Below are 19,704 nucleotides of genomic sequence, written 5' to 3' on the forward strand. Positions count from 1 at the left end.
GAGGGCGTCATTCTGTACCCTTCCAATTACTTCCTCCACCTCGGACAGCGGTAGTTCTTACAACTCACACTTCCCTAATTCGAGGCAATGTCTTGTGAAACATGCTTCTATTGCACTTTCCCTTAAAGAATTCACTGCTGGTTTCCTAAGGGCAGGTCTCTTTGGGACCCGTGTTGGATCTGTTTATATATGTAGACGTAGCCTGAAGTATACATTTCATGAACAAGCACTTTGGCCACAAAGGGAGCGAACGAAATCTCTGATATACGTACGACCCAACCGGTGGGCAACGCGAGTGCCATGTAGACGGAGGCCCGCCCCTTCATAGTTACATTTTTTAAAAAATATATATATTTTATTGTTTTTTTTATAGAGAGGGATAGAGAGCTAGAAACATCGATGAGAGAGAGTCATCGATCAGCTGCCTCTTGCACACCCCCCACTGGGGATGTGCCCGCAACCAAGGTACATGCCCTTGACTGGAATGGAACCCAGGACCCTCCAGTCCGCAGACCGACGCTCTATCCACTGAGCCACACCAGTTTTGGCCAAAGTTACATTTTGCCTTAAGCAACAGTCAGCACAGTGCACGGGAATGGGGAGAGCCAGCTAACGGAGGAGTTGGCGAAGAGGAGGGTAGCTAAGAAAGATAGATAAATGGACATCTGCACACGACGCCATCCAACAATAACAGCATCCACGTTCTCCTCAAGCTCACCTGCAACATTCCCCAAGACAGACCACGATCAGACCAGAAGACACACCTCAGCACGTTCAACAGGGATGCCTCTCAGCCGAGGATGCTCTCTACCACGAGGGGGTCAAACACTCCGTCAGTAACAGAAGGCGATCTGGAAAATTCCAAAATATTTGAGGACTAACACACTTTTGACTAACACAGGAGTCAAAGGATCCTCACGGGAAATGTAAAAACAGTTTGCACGAACTGACTATGAAGATACGACCAATTAAAATTGTGGGATGCAATGGAATCGGTGATTAGAGGGAATTTTTGTTTTGTAAATCCTCACCCAAAGGTATGTGTATTGATTTTAGTGACAGAGGAAGGGAGAGAGAGAGAAGCATCGATGGGAGAGAGAAACATCGCTCGGTTGCCTCCCCTATGCACCTTGACCGGGGATCAAACCTGTAACCTGGGTGTGTGCACTGACCGGGAGGCACACCAGCAAACGACATGTTCCTGACGGTAGGTTTTGAGGTTTGGGGTGTGGACGAAAGGGGCCACATGCTGACCTGACCAGCTCAGGGGAGGCCTGCATGGCGGTCTTGCAAACCTGATGTCACCACAGAGGATGGCCTGAAATTAAACTTTAACTAATTAAACTTTAACTAAAAGCAGTGATGGTGGGCAGTTCCGTCCTAGGCTGGTATCTTCACTGACAAGGTCAGCCTTTACCTAGCTGAGCCTCGCTGTCTTTTTGCATCTATGATAACATACCCTTGAAATGTCTGGGTAACTTGTAACTCCCCTTTTCTGGAGCCCCTGGGGCACAACCAAATGTGCTGGGCGCCAGGACAGAGACCACAGATTCCTTCATTATCCTGTCCATTGTTCCTGCGCCCACCTAAGCATGTGTCCATCATTTCACTCTTTATCCAATCCCAGGGGTTTCCTACGCTTTGCTTCATCCCACCTCCTCATTCTATCACCGATGGATTTCATGAAACCCAGTTATGTCCCTCCTTTGATGGCAATGTATACCGTATTTTTCCGGTGTATAAGACAACACTGTGTTCTAGCAAAAAGCCTGCTCAGATTGGCCAGAGTCAGAGAGGCGGTCTATTAAAAAAAGAACTGGTGTTGCCTCGGAAGTGGGGGGTAGTCTTATACAGCGAATATAGGCCTAAACCTATGTTTTAACTGTAAAATTAGGGGGTCGTCTTATACGCCGGAAAATGCGGTAAATACAGATGGAACCCGCCGTTCCCTGGAGCGTTATCTCAATTTGTTGAGGTTCTGCTTCCCGGCATATGTCTACAGTTTGGCTCAAATAAACTACAGAAATTCTTTACAGGCTTCAATGGTGTTTTATGTTAACATTACTTGGTAAATGGAATGGGAAAACTGAAGCAGATCGCTGAACACACTGGTTGAGCCATTGACAGGTAGATAGTAAACCAAATGTTGACAGTTTAGCTCAAATAAACTCACAGAAATTCTTTACAGGTTTCAGTGTGTTTGTTGTGTGTGTGTGTGTGTGTGTGTGTGAGAGAGAGAGAGAGAGAGAGAGAGAGAGAGAGAGAGAGAGAGATTCACATTAACAGGGGTTATGAATGGGGTTTTCTGCTTCCTGAGTTTTCTGACCTTTGGCCGTATGCATGCACTAATCCCGGGAGACTATGAAACAATTTTGTCAGCAACAACAAAACAAAACAGAAACTAGGAGGAAGAGAACCAGACATTGGTTTCTCTCGGGTGAGGTACTTCCTGGAGGGGGTTAAGAAACGGTGTTTCCGCTGCGCAGTCTGAAGACAGGCCGCTGCTAAGGGCAGAGATAAAGTGCAGAACGTGGGGTGGGGCTGGAGATCCCGGGAGTGAGACACCTGATAAGAGGCTGGGGCTTGGCTCCTCCCTTCCCAGGAAACGAAACCCAGGGCAGCTCAGGCTTGGGCCACAGGAGAGAGAGAGACTCCAGCTGTTTCCTTGGCCCCTGGCTCTTCCTGTCCCTGACCGAGCATCACCATGTCGCTCGAAACGCTCGAAACGACCCCAGCCAGGGATCTGGACAGGTTTATTGAACGCCACCTCCTGCCGGACACTGATTTCCGAACGCAGATCAAGGGAGCCGTTGACATCATCTGCAGTTTCCTGAAGGAGAGGTGTTTCCAAGGTCAAAGTCAAGTCCGGGTGTCGAAGGTTGTAAAGGTGAGCCCCCCTGCCAGACCGCGGAGGGGGGGGGGTATGAGTTGAACGGGTATGAGTTTCCACAGAGAAAGAGATCTTGGGGGAGAGGGGGCGATGGTTTCCAGTTGATCCATACCAAAAATATAATCACCGTTTGTGAAAATAGACTCTGTAATTTTTAAAACAAATATATTTTTATTGATTTCAGAGAGGAAGGGAGAAGAAAAGAGAGAAACATCAATGATGAGAGAGAATCATTGATCGGCTGCCTCCTGCATGCTCCCTACTGGGGATTGAGCCTGCAGTAACCTGAAATGTGCCAGATGGAGAATCGAACCGTGACCTCCTGGTTCATAGGCCAATGCTCAGCCACTGAGCCACACAGGCCTAGCCAGACTCTTCACTGACCCAGTGAAGTTCATGAACCACCGTCCTAAGCCACGCCCATTTCAGAGATGGGGAAGAGGAGGCCCAGCTGGGATCAACAACCTGCTAATTAATGGCCATCTATGCAGAGTCTAAATTTTGACAGGTTGCTGGTTACTAGGTGAATGGAGGTCGGGCAGGGTGGGGGTGGGAGGAGAGAATGAAGAGGATAAAAGGGTTCGAATACAATGTGGCACAAGGGTCTTGGTTGGTGAGCACACAATAGCCTGTACAGATTTACCACAAGGTTGTGCACCTGAAACGGATGTGGTGTTATATTAACCCACGGCTAATACACCCCCAGTGGGTTTAATAATAATTGCAAAAAGCATGTAGCACCAACTGGCTGTAAAACCTTGAGCAAGGCACTCAGCCTGCTGGTGCCTCTGCTTCCTCATCCATCCTTCCCCGTAGGCTACCGGGCTGTGCAGATTAAGTAAACCACCCAGCATGGGCCAGACTACAGCATGTAATAATACAGTACAAGACAGTAAGAGCCAGGCAGCGAAGACTGCAACTTCTAGAACAAGGCAGCTGGGACTTGAGCTGCGTCTCTGCCACCTGTCAGCAGTGGCTTGGGCTGATAATCTCTCTGAGCATCAGTTTTCCCACCTGTGAAATGGGAACTAATAATAATAATAGTAATCATCAGCATCATCATCTATACTAATAAAAGCCCAAGTGGCGTCTTGCCCTTGCGTCATCACAAGATGGTTGCCTCATGTCTTTACAAGATGGCCACCATAAGATGGCCGGCAGGGGAGGGGAGTTCTGGGTGATCGGGCCAACAGGGGAAAGCAGTTGGGGGCGACCGAGTTGGCAGGGGAGGGCAGTTGGGGTGACCAGGCAGGCAGGGGAGCAGTTAGGTGTCAATCAGGCCAGCAGGGGAGCAGTTAGGTGTCGATCAGGCCAGCAGGGGAGCCGTTAGGGGGTGATCAGGCCAGCAGGTAGAAGCAGTTAGGGGCAATTAGGCAGGCAGGCAGGCAGGCAGGCCAGCAGACCCGGATTGTGAGAGGGATGTTCAAGCCCTGCGGGATTGGGCCTAAACTGGCAGACAGACATCGCCGGTGGATTCCCAGATTGGAGAGGGTGCAGGCCGGGCTGAGGAACTCCTCTCTCCAGTGCACGAATTTCATGCACCGGACCTCTAGTATTAGTAGTAGTAATAATAATAATAGTAATAATGCCTGAATAGCAAAGTCCTTGGGAGCATCGTAGGAAGTAGGACTGGCAATGCCCTCAGAACGGCGGCCGGCGCCCAGGTCATTGGCTCTTCTCATGCTCCGCTCCGTTCCAGGGCGGCTCCTCGGGCAAAGGCACGGCCCTCAGAGACACGTCCGACGCCGACCTCGTGGTCTTCCTCAGCCCCCTCACGAGTTTTCAGGAGCAGTTTCGTCGCCGAGAGGAGTTCATCCGGGAAATCAGACGTCAGCTGGAGGCGTGTCAGAGGGAGAGAAGGGTCACTGTGAACTTCGAGGTCCAGAACCCCGGAGTGCGGAACCCCCGCGCACTGGGCTTCACGCTCAAGAGCCCCTCTCTCCCGGGGGCGGCGGTGGAGTTCGACGTGCTGCCCGCCTACGATGTGCTGGGTGAGCGCCCCCGCCACGAGCCACGTCACACTCTATTTATTAATTTTTTTAAAATATATTTTATTGATTTTTCACAGAGAGGAAGAGAGAGGGACAGAGAGTTAGAAACATCGATGAGGGAGAATCATCGATCAGCTGCCTCTTGCACACCCCCTACTGGGAATGTTCCCGCAACCAAGGCACATGCCCTTGACCGGAATCGAACCTGGGACCTTTCAGTCCGCAGACCGACGCTCTATCCACTGAGCCACACCGGTTTCGGCCACACTCACTTTAAAGGGAAGCTCTTTCACTGGGCCTGGCACCTCGCAGGTGTTCAAAACTGGGAGTTCCCCAACTGGGCCCCCAGGCCCCCACACCCCAGAGAACTGGCTCACAGGGCTGTGCAGAAAGAGCTTAGATTTTTAAACTTCGGAGGGAAAACACGGCGACATCTGTTTTCCCTTCGGACGCCGTGCAAACTGCTCCTATTAAGTTGAAGGAACACAGAACCGGTAGGAATTTCTTTGGCCTGGGCTCTCGAGAGAAATGCCACAAAACGAAAAAAAAACAACAAACAAGCAAAAAACAGCTTGGCAGTATTCCCCCGGGGGCCATGTCCCGTGTTGGCTGCTGGGGTACAAGGGTCCTAAAAGAGAGAGAGAGAAGGGGAGAGCACACAGGTTAGAGAGGATCTGAGTGCAGTGGGGGAAATGCAAGAGGCGGAGGATGGATGGGGAGGAGAGGACCAGGAGGAAGGAAGTGATGGAGAAAGCAGCCAGGACAGCGGAGCCTGTAACCTTCATGGCATGGGCCAGGCGGTGGCAGTGGATGGGAGAACGGGGTGGGGTGAGGGGGTGGGGGTGGGGGGCTGGAAATGGCCGTTTCCACTGTATCCACGGTCACCAAGCTTGTCACCCCAGAGCGATGGGAGTTATGGATTTGTCCCCAACAGGTCAGGTGACGGAGCCCTGCAGACCTTCCCCCAACATCTATGTCAAGCTCATCGAGGAGTGCAAGATCCTGAAGAAGGAGGGCGAGTTCTCCTCCTGCTTCACGGAGCTGCAGCGAGCCTTTCTGAAACAGCGGCCGGCCAAGCTCAAGAGCCTCGTCCGCCTGGTCAAGCACTGGTACCAGAAGGTGTGGGTCCTGCCAGGCCCAGGAGAGGGAGGAGGGGAGAGAGACTGCAGGGGGAGCAGGAGGGGAGGGAGGGAGGGAGGGCGGGGGCGGGAGGGGAGGCATGGGAGGAGAAGGGAGCGGTGGAGAGGGAAGGAGGTGGGGGGAGAAGGAAAGGAAGGGAGGGGCGGGGTAGGGGAACATGGAGGGAGAGAGGAGAGGAGGAAGGGGGAGGCGTAGAAGGGGCATAACTTCTAGGTCCCTCCTAGCTCTTGCTCTGCTTCTCTTTCTCTGGATAGAGTGTTCCCAGTTCTTTCCAAGCCAGTATTTGGCCCTGCAATATTTAGAGTTTCGGGAATTTATTACTATTTTATCTCTCTCTTTTTTTTTTTTTTTCTTTCTTCCTGCTGGTGCCCTGTTTCGTTGTGTGCCTGGTTATTTCTATGCTCGTCATAGTACTTGAAATTATTTGTGAGGTCATTTGTAGCTTTGGATCATTTTTTCTCCCTGCAGGGGATTTTTATTTATTTATTTATTTATTTATTTGCTTCTAGAAGACACTTAGGAAGTGCTTAAAGTGCTTCCTCTGGATTATTTTTCATAATATCCTTTTAAAATTATTTTTATTGATTTCAGAGAGGAAGGAAGAGGGAGAGAGAGGGGGGGAGAGAGAGAGAAACATCAAGGATGAGAGAGAATCATTGATCGGCTGCCTCCTGTACATTCCCCACTGGGGATCGAGCCTGCAACCTGGGCATGTGCTTGTATCAAGCATAGAACAGTGATCTCCTGGTTGATAGGTCGACGCTCAACCACTGAGCCACACCGGCCGGGCTCATCATGTCCTTTTAAGGTAGATGCTATTATTACCGTTCACTTGGTAAATGAGAAAAGTGAGGCTTCAAGAGTGGTCTGCCCAGCCCGGCCAGTGTGGCTCAAATGGCTGAGCTTCCAACTGGCACCAGGAGGTCACCAGTTCATTGCCGTCAGGGCACATGCCTGGGTGTGGGTTCTTTCTCATCGATGTTTCTATCTCTCTCCCTCTCCCTTCCTCTCCAAGAATCAATAAGAACACATTTAAAGGAAAGAAAGAAAGAAAGGAAGGAAGGAAGGAAGGAAGGAAGGAAGGAAGGAAGGAAGGAAGGAAGGAAGGAAGGGAGGAAGGAAGGAAGAAAGGAAGGAAAGAAGGAAGGAAGGAAGGAAGGAAGGAAGGAAGGAAGGAAGGAAGGAAGGAAGGAAGGGAGGGAGGAAGGAAGGAAGAAAGGAAGGAAAGAAGGGAGGGAAGGAAGAAAGAGAAAAAAGAGTTGTCTCCCAGAATCAGGCGAGGTTGGAGCCAGGATTCAATTAGGATCCAGAGCCCCAGCCCTAACCAGAGTCAGCGAAACCTCTTTTCCTAAACCTCGAGGTGGTAAATGTGTCAGACCTTGGGGCACATCTCTGTCCTAGACCATGGGGGGCGTCTCTGTCCTAGTTACTCAATGCAGGCTTTGGAGGGGGGAAAGCCACATGCGGCACATGCGTGAATGAGCATGACTTTGGCGCCAAAAAAACGTTATTTACAAAAGCAGGCGGGAGGCAGGCTTCGGCCACAGAGCCGGACGAGCCCATCTTCCTGGCTGTTTTCCCTCCTCTCAGTGTAAGGAGAAGGTTGCAGGTCGCCTGCCGCCTAAGTACGCCCTGGAGCTCCTGACCATCTACGCTTGGGAGCGTGCAGGCCGGCCCGAGGACTTCATCACAGCGCAGGGCTTTCGGACGGTCTTGGAATTAATCATGAGACGCCGGCGGCTGTGCATCTACTGGACACAGTATTATGACCTTTCACACCCCGTGATTGGCCCATACCTGCAGACGCAGCTCCAGAAACCCAGGTACTCGGTCCCCACAGAGCGGGGAGGGGGGCGCTAAGCCCTGTGGGGAGCTCCGCTCTGGTGCCTTGGGTATGAGGAAGCAGGAGGCTCCACGTTGGTGGGCCATCTGCTGCTGCCAACCCCAGTGCCGGGCACCTTTCTGCCATCCGGTTAGACAACAGGCAGCCCTGTGAGGCGGGCCCTGAGGGTCTGAGGGGGAGCGGCTTGCCCGCACCGACCCAGGAAATGAGCGCCACGGCTGCCATGTGGGCTGAAACAGCTGTTCCCCGGGGGGATGAGAGGCTCGCTGGGGGGCTCACACACCCGAACAGGAAACCGTATTATCACGAGGACTGACGCGGATGGACCCCCCCCCCCCTTAGGCTGGGTCCCAGGTAACGGGTGGGGCATTTTCACCCATTTCACAGAGGAGGACACTGAGGCTTAGGGAGCTCCAGTGACCTGCCCAAGGGCACACCGCGAATCAGGGGCTCAGCAAGGCCCAAGCGCAAGGCTCCTTTTCCTGGGTTTGCTGTTCACCGGGACACACGGGGTGAGCCCCAGGAAACAACCCCTGCTGGGTCCTTCCTCCCTCCCCACCCCCGGCCCACCTGCCCCAGAGGGGTTAGCAATTACAGGAGCATCTAGACTCGGGAGACCCAGCCCAGCTCCTCCGCTGTCCCTCTCTCAATGCCGCTCCTCAGGCCTGTGATTCTGGACCCTGCGGACCCTACCAAAAACATCGGTGGCGAACATCGAAAAGGCTGGAAGCTGCTGGCGAGAGAGGCTGGGGCCTGGTTGATGTACCAGTGCTTTCACAATGAAGATGGGTCTCCAGTGCGCCCCTGGAAAGTACTGGTGAGACCCCCCCGCCTGCTCCCTCCCGGTCCTCCCTCCCTCTCCCCTCCACACAGCGTGGGGGCCCTTGTTCCCAAGGAAGTCGCCTCTCACCTACACAGCGTCAGGCCGAGCTCCCGGTTTTACAGTCACTTTCTATCATCACCACGTTGACCCCACTCCAAGGGTTCCTCGAATGGCCACGTCCTTTGTCCAAAGTTCCTTCTTTACGCCGGGCTGCCCTGGCCGAAAGTCGCATTTGTAACCACTCCAGTTGTCTCCTTCTTCCAATGATAACGAGCATGGCAGCCACTGCTCACGGAATGTCTGCCTGGCGCCCAGCTTCTGTCCCCAGCCCTTTAGCACACATTATTTGATTCAATCACCGAGCCCCGCAGCAACGCATAAGGCAGGTTTTCCGCTCTGGGCTCACAGACAAGAGGGGGCTCAGAGGGGTGGTGCTGCTGCTCAGAGCATTCAGCGAGGGAGGGAGGGAGCGGCAGAGCTGGGACTCAAACCTGCGGAGTCCAAGGCTGGTGCCCACTCCCCTGTGTAAACAGCTTGCCTGTCCCCGCCCCCCGCCCCCTGCTCCCACCTCCAGCATCTGACAAACAGGAGACTCAGAGCAGCTGAGTGGCGAGGGCATGTCACCCAGCTAGTAGGGGCAGCCACTCTTGAACTGGGGTCTTCCCGCGCCCAGGGCCGGGGTCTTTCCCATGCCAGGGGATTGGTGATGTCATGGGGGTTCCCCAGGAAGCAGGCTCGGAGAGGGGGTGTGGTGTGCAGGAACGGGGCGGAAGGAAGCAGGTGTGGGCACCGGGGGAGACCAGCTGGGATGCAGTCCGACCACAGTGTCAGCCCCCTCACCCCCCGGGGCCCTGGAGCTCCAGTGGCCTTGAGAGTTGGCCTCCTGTAGTCTGAGGGCGTCAGGCCGTTATACCCGCCCTGGGCCCTGGATCGGTTCCTAAATGGGGCAACTGAGGAAGGGAGTGGCTTTAAACCCAGGCAACCAACCCCAAGGGCCGAGCACTGATGTCTGAGCAAGTCCACCTGGGACTTGCTCCCCTTTCCTTGAGGAGGAGCCGAGCGGCCTGTCACAGAGCCACCCCAAAGCCAAGGCGGGCAGCAGCTCTGCAAGGTGACCGTGCCCTTGACTCTTGCAGGACTGAGGAGGCAGCGGAGATGCCTGGGGAACATCTGCTCTCAAGACACATCAGCTCCCCGACTGCGGACAGCACCCTGGTCCTTCCATAGCGGCCTTCCCCGGGCAGAGTGCCCTCCCCCTTTCCCCTGATGGAGGAGAACAGAACACACACTCACCTGTTGCCTTTCAGATGCAAACCAGCCAATCAGAGCCCAGACCCCCGACTCACCCAGGGCAGGTCCCAGACACCTGGGCAGAGCGCACTGGAATGATTCAAACGGGCCCATCCTAGACCTGCTGACCCGCCTTCCCTTTCCCGTAGGAACTATCAGAAAGGTTCTTTTTTTTTTAAAGTTAATCCTCACCCACAGATATTTTTTCCTATTGATTTTTAGAAACAGTGGAAGGGAGGGGAGGGACAGTGAGAGAAACATCGATGGGAGAGAGACACATGGACTGGTTGCCTCCCAGATCCGCCCCACCAGGGCCAGGATGGAGCCTGCAGCCCAGGTACATGCCCTTGACCAGAATCAAACCCGGGACCTTTCCGTACGAGGGCCACGGCTCTATCGACTGAGCCAAACCAGCCAGGGCTGTGGCGAAGGTTCTCGCCCCTGTTTCCCCTCTCTCCCTGTGGCTCAATCCCGTGTGGCCGCGTGTGGGACCCTCCCTCCCGTTTCTAGGGATCTGTGAGTAGAAACGTCTTCCTTCATGACGATATCTAGTTTATAGCCTTTAACACTCGCAAAATAAATCACTTGAGATAAAACAACAGCACTCCCTCAGCCTCCCCCTCCCACCTGGTAAGATCTGGGGGCCTGTCTCCTCAGCCCTTTTCTTTTTTTTGATTTTTTACAGAGAGGAGGAGAGAGGGATAGAGAGCTAGAAACGTCGATGAGAGAGAAACATCGACCAGCTGCCTCTTGCACACCCCCTACCAGGGATGTGCCCGCAGCCAATGTACATGCCCTTTGACCGGAATCGAACCTGGGACCTTTCAGTCCGCAGACCGACGCTCTATCCACTGAGCCAAACCGGTTTCGGCCGTAGTGTCTTTTTTAACGGGGCTCTTCTCCCTCCCTGCCCAGCTTTGTTACCTGCCCGGACAGGTTTACCGCAGTTCTCCATGCCGAGTCGAAAACCTGGGCATCACATGTAACGGGCACCATTTTACCTTGTGGGTGAGCCACCTGTGTTGTCTTACGAGAGTTTCGTGATTATAAAAACAACATTACAGTCACCAGCACGTTAATGGAGTTGGTAATTAGTTGCTTCATTTGGAAAGCCAAAGGCATCATACCGCAGTACGCATTCTAACTTCTTGAGGAATTCCCGTACTGCTTTCCAGAGCCGCTGCACCATTTCGCATTCCCACCAACAGTCCCTGGGGTTCCCATTCCATTCCTCCACAGTCTCGCCAATGCTTGTGTCGTGTGTGTGTGTGTGTGTGTGTGTGTGTGTGTGTTTAATGGAATTGCCATTCTTTCCTAGCTGGTTTGGCTCCGTGGATAGAGCGTCGGCCTGCAGACGGAGGGGTCCCGGGTTTGAATCCCATCAAGGACACCTGCTGGGGTTGTGGGCTCGATCCCCGGTAGGGAACATGCAGGAGGCAGCTGATGAATGATTCTTTCTCATCACTGATTTTTCTCTCTCTCTCCCTCTCCTTTCCTCTCTGAAATCAATAAAACTGTATTTCTTAAAAAACAGAACGGCCATTCTAACAGATGAGAGGTGATGGCTCATGGTTTTGATTTGCATTCCCCTGATGGTTAGTGATGTCAAGCATCTTTTCCCGGGCCTGTTTGGCCATTTGTATGCTTTTTTTTTTTTTTTTTTTTTTTTTTTTTTGAGAAATAGCTATTCAAATGCTTGGCCCATTCTGTAATAGGACTATTCGGTTTTTTGAAAGTTGTTTTGCTCGTCACTAGTGGGAGCTTCTGATTATTTTGGAAATTAACCCCTTATCAGCTTCATGGTTTGCACATATTTCCTCCCTTTCCGGGGCTCGCCCTCCCACGCTGTGGGTGTTTCCACTCACCGTGCAGACGCGAGTTAGTTGGATGTGGTCCCTCTTGCCTCGTCTTGCTTTTGTCGCCTGAATTCGGTTGCGTGCAGCCCCCTGATGTCCACAAGGCGGGGTAACTTCCTGCCGGGGAAACGAAAGGTTCTCTCTTCCACAAATGGTGCTGGGGAAATTGGGTAGGATGAATCTGTACGCCTACCTTACACCACACACACACACACACAAATGGACTCAAAGTGGGTCAGAGCCTCGAAGGTTAAAATCCGACCTCGCCTTAATTATGATAAACTTAAAATAATTGAATAATCTCATAGCAAACTCTGTTATCCTTTTTTTTTTTTTTTTTTTTTTTAAACAAAAATCCATGGCTTCCCTTGGCTTTTCGATTTCCATGTTGATTTTATACTCAGTGTGTACAGTTTCACCCAAAATATGGGGAGGCATTTAATCAGAGTTACACAAGTCAGATCAGGGAGAATGGCATCTGTGTCGCATGGAGAATCACAGTCGATGAAATTGCTTTCCATTTATTTCTTTAATGACTGAATGAGTAAGTTTTAGAATTTTCTCTGAATTTCAATGGGTTGGGTTTTTTTTCCATATTATTCTTAGGTACTTATTTCTGTGTTATTGTAAGCAAGTTTTCTTTAATTTCATTTGGTAATGATTTGTTCCCGGAAGACCTAAATGCTTCAGTGTGTATATTTGATTATGAGTGACCTTAATACTTTTCTGAATTTTCTGATGTGATATAAATTCAAACTTGTATTGCTTGTATGCCACACACACACACACACACAAACAAACAACACACACAATAAAGCAATTTTTCTTGCAAAAACATATTTTAAAATATTTCTTGTTTGTGAAATGTCAGCAAGACCAGGTTATAGAGAGATCTGGTGTGCTGGTATTTGGAGTAGCTGGTTCAAGGGCAAGTTCATGAGATTTGGAAATAGGGAAGCAATTGTGGAAGGGATGATGGGAATTGAAACACCTGAGAAAGTCTCGCTGGAGTGGCTCCAGTTATTTGGAGCATCGTCCTGTACACCAGAAGGTAGCAAGTTCAATTCCTGGTCAGGGCACATACTGAGGTTATGGGTTTGATCTCTGGTCAGGGCTTCTGGGAAGCAACCAATGGGTGTTTCGCTCTCACATCAATGTTTCTCTTTTTCCCTCCCTTCCTAAAGCAAACAAACAAAAAAACCTCTGAGACACAAATTTCTGAGGCCCCAGAGGTAAGGCTACTTTCTAGGTAACTTCCTGCTGGGGAAACGAAACTGAGAAAAGAGCTGATGGTGAGTCAGCAGAGACGAGGGTAGAAGTCACGGAGGAGGTGAGAACACTGACAGACAGAAAGGCTGTCAGAGAGGCTGTGTCCTGTGTGGTTTGCGGTCCTGGGTTCATGGAGGAATCTCAGCTCAGGTTTATGCTGAGGTCCTCCCAGCTCAATTGGATTTTATTTTTGTTTAATTTTTTTCTTGTAATTTATTTTTTTTAGAGAGGAAGGGAGAGGGTTAGAGAAATTGAAACATCAATGAGAGAGAAACATTATTGATCAGCTGCCTCCTGCACGCCCCTTCCTGGGGATGGAGACCGAACTCTGACATGTGGCCTGCCTGAGAATCAACCAGTCACCTCTTGGTTCCTGGCTCGATGCTCAACCACTGAGCCACACCAGCCAGGCTTCACTGGATTGGAATGTACTGACACCTCTGAAGCCTGTGTGGTGGGTACCAGATACCCCTTCTCCTCCTCCTCCCACAGCCCCTCCCTCCTGCCCCTCGCTCTGTCTGTGATATGCCGGGATCCCCTCCCACCCGCATAGTTACCGCCTTCCTCCCGTGCTCTGGGTTCGAATTTCCTCCTCTGTCCAACCCCACAGCTCCTTCAGGAGTCTCAGGGGACCAGCAACAATATTCATCAAGTTCATCTCTCCTGCTATTCCTGGAGGTCTGGTGGCGTGGGAGGCTTGTGCATTGGGTCAGTCCACCACCTTGTTCCAACCTTTCTGCTTTCTACTTTCTAAAATCTGCTCGACTGTTCTGTCCCTCGATGGCACGCCCTCTCCTCCATTTCCAACGTGTAGACTTGCATGATACTTTGCTGCCCGGCTGAGGTGGCTCGGTTGGTTGAGCGTCGCCCTGGGCACCGAAACGTTGCCAGTTCGGTTCCCGGTCAGGGCACATACCTGGGTGGCAGGTTTGACCTCCGCGTGGTCGAACAGAAGGCAACCAATCACTGTTCTCTCTCACGTTGATGTTCCTCTCCCTCTCCCCCTCTCTTCCTTCCTCTCTCTAAGCATGTCCTCGGGTGAGGACTAAAACCATTTAATACATCTGTGCTGTCATTTCAGCAGGGTCTCGAGCATCTGTTCAGTCCACAGTCCCACACAGAAGGCTTCTCACGTGGCCTGTGAATCGGGAAGATGATGTGATTAGTGAGTAAGTGATTCCCCTTCACAACCTCTCACCGGTGACCCAGCCCTCCTCTTCTATCTGAATGCCCCAGTGACGTGGCACTCCCTACTCACAGGATAAACTGTGTACACACTGCCCGCCTACCACCACGCCCTCTGCCCTCTGGAACGCTCTCACCCCTGACCCCCTATCATTGCCTCTCAGTTACCGCGGGCCTCAGGAAACTCTTGTGACACCATAATCAATAAAGAAATAAAATAAAATAAAATTAAATTAAATTAAATTAAATTAAAATAAAATAAAATAATAAAATAAAAGATGAACTGTCCCCTGAGGGTTACTCAGAGGCAGAGTAAATGCTGGATCCTTGAGTGACGTGGCAGAGGACCAATGGTTTGAGTGAGACTGGGGGGTAGGGGCCGGAGAGAGGGACCCTGGCACGGCCCCCCAGACAAAGAGCTCCTTCCGGTGTGCAAAGCAAAGAGGGTGGGAAAGCAGCCGAAAAGCGAATCCAGGCTGTGAAGCTAGACACAGCCACGGCTGCCTGCAGAGTCCAGTGTCCCCTCTGCAGCTAACCTCCTGCTCGGGGGCCAGGCCCCAAGGAGTGTAGTCCTGAAGCTTTGTCACGTGTTAGTAGGTGATTCTGTGCGAAAGGTGCCATTCTAAACTGCCTTTCCTCTCTCATTTCTCCTCGTTAAAAACAAACAAAGAATGGTGTGTTTGCAATGTTAAGAAATGGACTTTTTTCTGGAATTGCATCCCATGTATGAACTATTTGGGAAGAGTTGGCTCCTCAGGAATAGAGGGTGCGGTGGGAGCTGGCACAAACCGGTCTGAACCCCTTCGGACGACTTCCCACCCACCCGAGTGACCTTTGGCGAGAGGCCCAGGCTCTGTCCTGCACCCCGGCCTGTGTGCGGACAGGGGCACACATCCGGGCGGCTGGGGGCGCCAGTGGGGGGGGGGGGAATAGGTGGTGCACGACCCGCTCTAATGGCTCCTGGTTAGGTGTTCGGAGCGCACTCTCCAGCCCAGCGCGAGGGGGGGGGGCTCCGTTTGTGGGACTCTCCTGCCATTTCTCCCCAGAAACCTGTGGGGCCGTCATGCTCTGTGGACATTACTGACACCGGGATCTGCAGGCCTTTTGTTCCCGGTGTCAGTGCATCGGGCCCGGGGAAGGCCGACCCGGAGCTGGGAGGAGGGACCGAGCACAGAGGGGAGCGCGGCGGGGAAGGAGCTCAGGGCCCAGAAACGAAACTGAAAGCGGGAAAAGGAGGGACTGGGAGGGGAGGGGGGGCGGGGGCGGGGTGAGGGAGAAAGTGGGGACGTGGGGAGACTGGCTCAGGAGCCTCCTTCCGTCTCCCCGAGAGCAGGGGCGCACACACGGCCTGAAGGGCGCCCCGGGCACCTGGGGGCGCACACCCAGAGGCGGGGAGCGCTGTGGAGCCGCGCCCCTGGCACAGAGCCCTGCACCCTACACCCTGCATCCTGCACCCCGCGCCCCGGGCCATGGACGTGGACGTGTGCCGCACCCCTGCCGCCGCGCTGGACGGCCTGGTGGCCCGCCGCCTGCAGCCGCCCCCCGGGTTCATGGGCGCCGCGCGGCTCGCCCTGGGCGCCCTGGCAGCCGCCCTGAGAGAGCGCGGGGGCCGCCCCGGACCCGGACCCGGAGCCGCTGCGCCGCCCTGGCGGGTGCTGAAGATCGCCAAGGTGGGGTCTTGGGGGACAGGGGCGAACTCGGGGGACCACCCTCGGAGGACGCTGGGCTCAGTGAGTCAGGGCACGGGGACACGGCGGGGCTTTCTCCGCCTCTCCATTCATTGTGACACTTCCACAGCACACCTGAACATGCACTACTGCACACAGCACCGCTGCACCCGAGGTACGATGCACCCCCCTTGGCAGATGGGGAAACCGAGGCCCAGAGAGCCGAAGCAGCCTATGCAGTCCAGCCAGAATTCAAAGCAGGAAGTCTGATTCCTGAATCTGTGCTGCTAAGGGCTGCCTCTTCTACATTCATTCATTCATTCACTCACTCATTCATTCTTCACTCGCATGCACCCAAACAGACCAGGACCTCACTGAGGCCTGCCCCTGAAGACGCAGCTGTGATAACTCTCCAGAATCGCTGCCACAGCCCCCTTTCCTGAGGAGTCACTGGGGAACAATGAGCGTTGCCTCCTTGTCTTATCTCCCCGCAGTCCCCCCATTCCGTCTCCTGGAGATGACGGTCCCTGTTTAGCGGGTGGGGAAACTGAGCCTGGGTCACTTTTAGGCCTGGTCACTTTTTGCCATGCTGACTCTGAGCTCAGGACGCCCGCAGACTCGGGGAGGAGACAGGTGCCACCTGCTGTATCCCCAAGACAAGCTCAGGAGTGCGGGGGAGGGGGGGGGGATCCAGGAAACCTGGGTGGGCTGGAGGGGCACCTGGAGTTTGCCAGGGGAGAGATGACAGCAGGTGGGAGAGGCCTCTGAGCAGCCGGGAGCTGGGTGGCCACAGTCCTCACCCAGCCCACGTGCCTCCCTCACCCCGCCAGCCCAGCCCGGGGCACTCCGGGAATCGCTGACTGTTGTGCTTTCCTCCCAGGGAGGCTCCGCTGGCCGGGGCACCGCTCTGCGGGGCGGCTGTGACTCCCAACTCGTCGTCTTCCTCGACTGCTTCAAGAGCTACGAGGACCAGCGGGCGCTGCGGACCGAGATCCTCGCCGAGATGCGGGCGCTGCTGGGGTCCTGGTGGCAGCAGCCGGTCCCCGGGCTGAGCCTGGAGTTTCTCGAACAGGACACGCCCGGGGCCCTCCGGTTCCGACTGGCATCCGCAGACCTCGAGAACTGGATGGACGTGAGCTTGGTGCCTGCCTTTGACGCGCTGGGTAAGACACCCCGGGGCAAGGTCGTTAGGAGTAAGTCAGGGCTAACAGTGCGAGCCCTGCCACCAACGTGTGCTGTGTGACCTGGGACACCCTCTCTGGGCTCCCGTTTCTTTCTCTTCTTTTTTTAAATATATTTTATTGATTTTTTTTTTTACAGAGAGGAAGGAAGCGAGATAGTCGGAAACATTGATCAGCTGCCTCCTGCACATTCCCTCCTGGGGATGTGCCTGAAACCAAGGTACATGCCCTTGACCGGAATCGAACCCGGGACCCTTCAGTCCGCAAGCCAATGCTGTATCACTGAACTAAACGGGTTTTGGCTTTCTTTTCTTTTTTTTTAAGTTTTAAAATTGGTTTCAGAGAGGAAGGGAGAGGGAGAGAGATAGAAACATCGATGATGAGAGAGAATCATTGATCGGCTGCACAACCTACTGGGGATCAAGCCCACAACCCAGGCATGTGCCCGACCAGGAATGGAACCGTGACCTCCTGATGGGTTGATGCTCAACCACGGAGCCACGCTGGCTGGGCATGGGCTTCTGTGTATTGACTGGGTTTGGGCCAGACAAGGCCCATTCCTCCGGCATCTGTGGTCCTTGCTCCAACCACTGGGGAGAGTTTCCTTTCGCCACTGCCTCGCGCAGCGCAGCTGAGCCTCCCCTAGACCTACAGGAGAAGTCAGGTGGACACAGGCCGGCAGCAGGGGCCTGGGGACCAGGCCAGAATCCTGCAAAATCTCACCTGTTATTTAAAAGCATCAATGGGATTTTTCACTCCCCTTTGTCATAAACCCATGCTTGATTTAATATAATAATATGCATCTGCCGCCGAAACCGGTTTGGCTCAGTGGATAGAGCGTCGGCCTGTGGACTCAAGGGTCCCAGGTTCGATTCCGGTCAAGGGCATGTACCTTGGTTGCGGGCACATCCCAAGTAGGGGGTGTGCAGGAGGCAGCTGGTTAATGTCTCTCTCTCATCGATGTTTCTCACTCTCTATCCCCTTCCTCTCTGTAAAAAATCAATAAAATATATTTTTTAAAAAATAATAATAATATGCATCTACGCAATGCAGATAATAATTATAGGACAATAGTAGTTTCTTCTGGAAAGACGTTTTGCGTGAATGCATGTAATGAACTTAGAACAGTGCCTGGCGTGTGATAGGGCTATATGAGAGCTTGCTATTCTTATTTCTATTCTTCTTATTATTTCTGTTATCATCATCATCATCATCATTTCCCATGATGCTCTGGGAGATAGCTGTCTGGAGTTTATCCATGGTTCTGCTGACCTGGCAGACAGCCACCCTTTCCCACACCTAAATACCCACCTTGTTACTAATCCTAATAGCTACTCCTTATGAAATGCCTCACTATTCCAAGCACGTGACATGCTTTGTCCTGTGCATGCCTCCAAGCAAACCTATGAGGTCTGTCCTGCCTCAGCTTCCATTTCACCAGTGGGGGCTCTGAGGCACAGAGACATATGGTAACTCACCCGAAGTCACACAGCAGGTAACTGACGTCAGGGATCTAGGGAGTTCTGGGGAGGGTACGTTTCCCTCCCCCCCCGCCCCCCACCCCCGAGCCTGGCCCAGGACAGCGGGGCACCTACTGTAGAGTCAGCCAGCTCCACCTTCCAATCCTGTCTCCAGCCGCCTCACCACCGAATGTCCCTGTGCCTCAGTTTCCACGGCTATAAAACGAGGTGGAGAGCTGCCGGCTTTTAGTGGGGACACACTGAGGGGGTTGGTGTGAAACGTGCAGCACAGCGCCTGGCACGTGGTAAGCGCTCAGAAAACATTAGCAATTACTGCTAAGGAATCAGAACCTCTTGCCTTGTGTTTCTCTGGCATCGTTTCCTCCTCGCGGGGCACTGGTTAATTACAGGTCTGTGCGGTGGTATTTTAGTATGGCCTGCGGGGAGCCTCGGGGCGGGAATCATTGCCAGGTTATAGAATTCCGGACTCTGCAGGAAGCGTCTTGCCTGCTTACCTGGGAATGAGGCTGCACTTCTTCCGACGGCCTCTGGGGGCGCCTGGCCATTTGGGAGCAGGAACCCTCCCTTCTGGTCCAGAGCTTTTTCCTCTCTGGCTCCCAGGCTCTCTGCCTCATCCTCCCGTGTCCAGGCAGGGGTACCCCGCCCCTCAAATCCTCCTCGCTCTCCCCCAGCGCCCCAAGCTGAGCTCAGCACCTTCATCCTGGGTCCTCAGCACCCTTCCTCACTCACAGGCCCTCACACCCCCAGGTCAGCTCAGCTCCAGTGTCAAACCCAAGCCCGAGGTCTACGCCACCCTCCTCAGCAATGGCTGCCAGAAGGGCGAGCACGCGGCCTGCTTCGCCGAGCTGCGGAGGAACTTCGTGAACACGCGGCCAGCCAAGCTGAAGAACCTGATCCTGCTGGTGAAGCACTGGTACCGCCAGGTGAGGCCTCTGGGGGGGGGGGGGGGGCGGGAGGTGGTCCCTGGCATGTGACGGATGGGATGTGTGCCTTCGTGATCATGAGACTGTTTCCCTATGTTTAGCAGCCATCCGTGTTTCTCTTTCTGGGAATTGTCTGTTCATATGATTTGCCCATTATTTTCCACT

The 19,704-nt window shown here is 53.4% G+C and overlaps 2 protein-coding genes across 2 annotated transcripts in view; both read left to right on the forward strand.

The window, feature by feature from the left end:
* The first annotated feature begins 1,343 nt into the window (after positions 1-1,343).
* LOC311613884 (2'-5'-oligoadenylate synthase 1-like) lies at positions 1,344-12,668 on the forward strand. Its single transcript, XM_084868353.1, has 6 exons — positions 1,344-2,887; positions 4,590-4,881; positions 5,816-6,000; positions 7,612-7,844; positions 8,528-8,681; positions 9,824-12,668. The coding sequence occupies exons 1-6, from the start codon at positions 2,705-2,707 to the stop codon at positions 9,827-9,829; spliced, it is 1,053 nt and encodes a 350-aa protein (XP_084724479.1). The 5' UTR covers positions 1,344-2,704; the 3' UTR covers positions 9,830-12,668.
* Positions 12,669-15,556: 2,888 nt separating this feature from the next.
* The window catches only part of LOC311613995 (2'-5'-oligoadenylate synthase 3-like), a 43,354-nt gene continuing 39,206 nt past the window's right edge, over positions 15,557-19,704 (forward strand). Inside the window, exons 1-3 of the mRNA XM_084868478.1 lie at positions 15,557-15,957; positions 16,835-17,117; positions 19,364-19,539. Coding sequence (XP_084724604.1) covers positions 15,757-15,957; positions 16,835-17,117; positions 19,364-19,539 — 660 coding nt within the window. The 5' untranslated portion in view covers positions 15,557-15,756. The remainder of the gene's footprint in view (positions 15,958-16,834; positions 17,118-19,363; positions 19,540-19,704) is intronic.

This window comes from Pipistrellus hanaki (assembly GCF_964339955.1).
Source record: "Pipistrellus hanaki genome assembly, chromosome: 19".
NCBI classification, from domain to species: domain Eukaryota; kingdom Metazoa; phylum Chordata; class Mammalia; order Chiroptera; family Vespertilionidae; genus Pipistrellus; species Pipistrellus hanaki.